The 3,124-nt window shown below is 48.9% G+C and overlaps 1 protein-coding gene across 1 annotated transcript in view; it reads right to left on the reverse strand.

Annotated features, from left to right (window-relative positions):
- Window positions 1–3,124, reverse strand: part of IGSF21 (immunoglobin superfamily, member 21) — a 165,173-nt gene that overhangs the window by 10,717 nt on the left and 151,332 nt on the right. The window contains exon 6 of the mRNA XM_008581618.1: window positions 1,525–1,999. Coding sequence (XP_008579840.1) covers window positions 1,525–1,999 — 475 coding nt within the window. The remainder of the gene's footprint in view (window positions 1–1,524; window positions 2,000–3,124) is intronic.

Raw genomic sequence — 3,124 nt, forward strand, 5'->3', positions numbered from 1 at the left:
ATTTTCTTGAAGATGTTTTCTCATGAGCAGAAGATTTGGATTTTGAGCAAGTCCAATATGCTAATTTTCAATGTTTCATTTAGTGTTTTTTGGAACCACTTTAAGACTTCCTTGCTACCCCAGTGTCACAAGGATATTTTTTCTTTGTTTTTTTCTAGCTTCATGATGCTGGCTTTTACATTTAAGTCTCTGATTCATTTTAAATGAATTTTCATGTGTGAGGTAAGGGTCTAGGTTCATTTTCTCCTTGTGCTTACTCAGTTGTTCCTGGGCCATTTGTTAAAAAGACTTCTCTTTCCTCATTGAACAGCCTTGGAGTCTTTGTCAAAAATCAATTGACTGGATATATGTGGGTCTATTTCTGGACTCTAATGTGTTATATCAATCTATTTACCACTGAGGGTTTTGGGCAGGTGTATTTGTGTGACATGGTCTGATTTATATTTCAAGTAGCTCGATCAGGGCTGAGAATAGAATGGGGCGAAAGTTGAAGCAGAAAGACCAGTTTGGGGCTCCTGTGATAATGCAGGCATGAATGGATGGTGCTTGGATTGGGCAGCTGGAGAGGAAACAATGACAAGTGGCAGGTTTGGGACATCTTCTGAGGTTGAGCTGCCAGGGCTTGGGGATGGCTTGGGTGTGGGAGATGAGAAACAAGTGGGAACAGTGAGTGGCTCCAAAGTTTCTGGTTCAATCGATGGGAAGAATGTAGTGCCACCTACGGAGATAGGTTCCTGGACCACCAATGACTGTCATGGTCTGAGTTACATTTTAAGTAGCTGGATCAGGGTCAAGAATAGAATGGGGCAAAAGTTGAAACAGAAAGACCAGTTTAAATGAAAGGTGCAAACCCAGCGAGACAGGAGCTCAAAAAAGGCACATTCATCTGGAAGGATTGGTGGAGGATCATAAAAGACTTCCTGGAAGAGGTTGCATTTGAGCTGGCAAGGAAATAGCAGGGGCAAAGGCCCATCGCAGGAAGACATGCCCTGGCCCTGCCATGTCCTATGCATTTCTGACCTGGCACATAGGAACCTGGCAGAGCTTCCTGTAATCTTCAGTATTCCTGGCTCTGATCCAGCAAGCCTGTACCCTCCAAGGTTCAAGACTCTTATCTAGCAACTGTCCCCTGAGTTCTGGTCTCTTATTCAATCCAGAGAACCTTTTTGTTCCCTCCCATGTTCCTGACTGTGATCTAGAAAACCTTCTGATCTTGCCGTGACCTCCCAAGTTCCTCTCCTTGACCCAACAAACTTCCCCTGACCCTTTGTGTTCTTGACCTTGACTTGGTCTACCCTGGCCCTCACTCTGACTTTCTATGTTTCTGGCCTGCCTCAGTGGCCCTCCCTTAAGAAACTCGGCTCTTGAGTGTTCTTCATTTACCCAGCAAACCTCCCTATGACTTCCAGGTTCCATTTTCAACCTTGGCTACCAGCAGCCCGAGAGAGACCGTGTTCCAAGGCTTCCCAACACCCAGCTTAGCAGGGTGTTCTGTTCTGCAAAAGGGCCCCGAGCAAGCCTTACCCAGCGTGACCTCTGCCTGCATGGGCATCGACAGCGCTGGGTGCTTGACCTCGCAGCTGAAGAGGGCCTCGTTGTCGATCTGTGGGTTGAGGGTCCAGGTGAGCAGGGCACGCACGTCCATGGTGCCGTCGCTGCCCGGGATGCGACTGTGCCGCAGGAAGTAGACCGGCTCATCGCTGTGCACCCAGCAGGGCAACTCTCGGCTCACGACCGTCTCTGGGATGTTCTCAGTGGTTGGTTGGAGGAGGACGCTGGGATCCAGAGTCAGACCACGAGGGGGACGCTCCGTGTAGGGACGCCCACCCCGGTTCTCGGCATCTAGAAGGGACAGTGACTTCTGCATCTTGGTGTCATCCAGGTCACGGTGCAGGAGGCTGCGGAAGGGCCTGCTGTCCTGGAGGGGGCCAGAGCTCTCAGCTGGTAGCTCTGATAGGGGAACCACGTCGATCAGTTCCCCATCTCGTTTGAAATAAACCTGAAATTGCAAGGAGGGTGTGGGAAAAGATTTCATGCAAATGGCCTTGACCTCCCAGTGGGCTCTCAGATAAACTGGCCACAGGGTGTCAGTTCTTCCGGAGCCTTCTCCTCCTAGTAATCTTGTAGATAAGCTCCCCCCCCCAATCTTTTCCCCCCAAAACTATGAGCCAGCGCGGTACGATGGGAACCCACACAAGTCCTCGTGGCAGAGCCTTAGCCCAACTCCGTCATTTACCAACTGGTGAGACTTTTTGAGCCTCACTTCCCTCATTTGTAAAGGGGAATAAGAACATCCACTTTGTGGGGGTGTCGAATGCTCCAGTGTAACAATGTGGGGAAACAGGGGCTTGGATATAGTCATGAGGCCACCTGCACTCCAATGAGGTGGTCCATACCCCTGTCAAGAGGGCATAAGTGTGAGAGAGAAATGGATGGCACCTGAGATTAAATGAGATGTCGGAAGAGGAAGAAAGAAGAAAGGACCCGTGTGTGTGTGCATGTGTGTGCACCCGTGTGTGCACGTGCGCGCGTGTGTTCACATCTCGGAGATGGAAGGCAGAAAACAAGCACATGTGTGGGAGGAAGCTAGGTGTGGGGACGAGGCAAACGTCTTCTCGCTTTCTCTGCTAATGGGGAATTCAAGTTTTGAGAGGCGGCATTTAATTTAATTTGCTGTCTTTTTATTTTGGTACATGCGCCCAGGGGCCTGTGGGGATTGGGTGTATTTTTTAATAAATCAGATAAATAAATCGATACAAGACAGGCAGAGAGGAGCACAGGAAGCAGCTCCTGTGAATGGATGCAGGTTGTGGGGGAGGAAGACCCGGGGGAGGAAAGGGGGGTGCGGGGACCAGGGAGGAGGGAGAGGATGGGGGGTGGTAAATGATATGTGGGATGCAGAGAACCTGCCAGAGTTTATAACTCCAGCGAAGAGTCTCTTATGCACATAATAGCCTGCTTTGGCATTTTTTCTCCTTTCTTTTCTTTTCTTTTTTTTTTTAAGAAAAGTGCTTCAAAAGCAGGTTTGTAATTTATATCAAAGAATTTCTTTCAAGTTCTGATGTCCCAGGCAAATGTAAGATGCCTGGAATGTGGGGAGATGAGGATCTTTAATGTATATACA

This window comes from Galeopterus variegatus, unplaced genomic scaffold, assembly GCF_000696425.1.
Source record: "Galeopterus variegatus unplaced genomic scaffold, G_variegatus-3.0.2 Scaffold2406, whole genome shotgun sequence".
Classification (NCBI taxonomy): domain Eukaryota; kingdom Metazoa; phylum Chordata; class Mammalia; order Dermoptera; family Cynocephalidae; genus Galeopterus; species Galeopterus variegatus.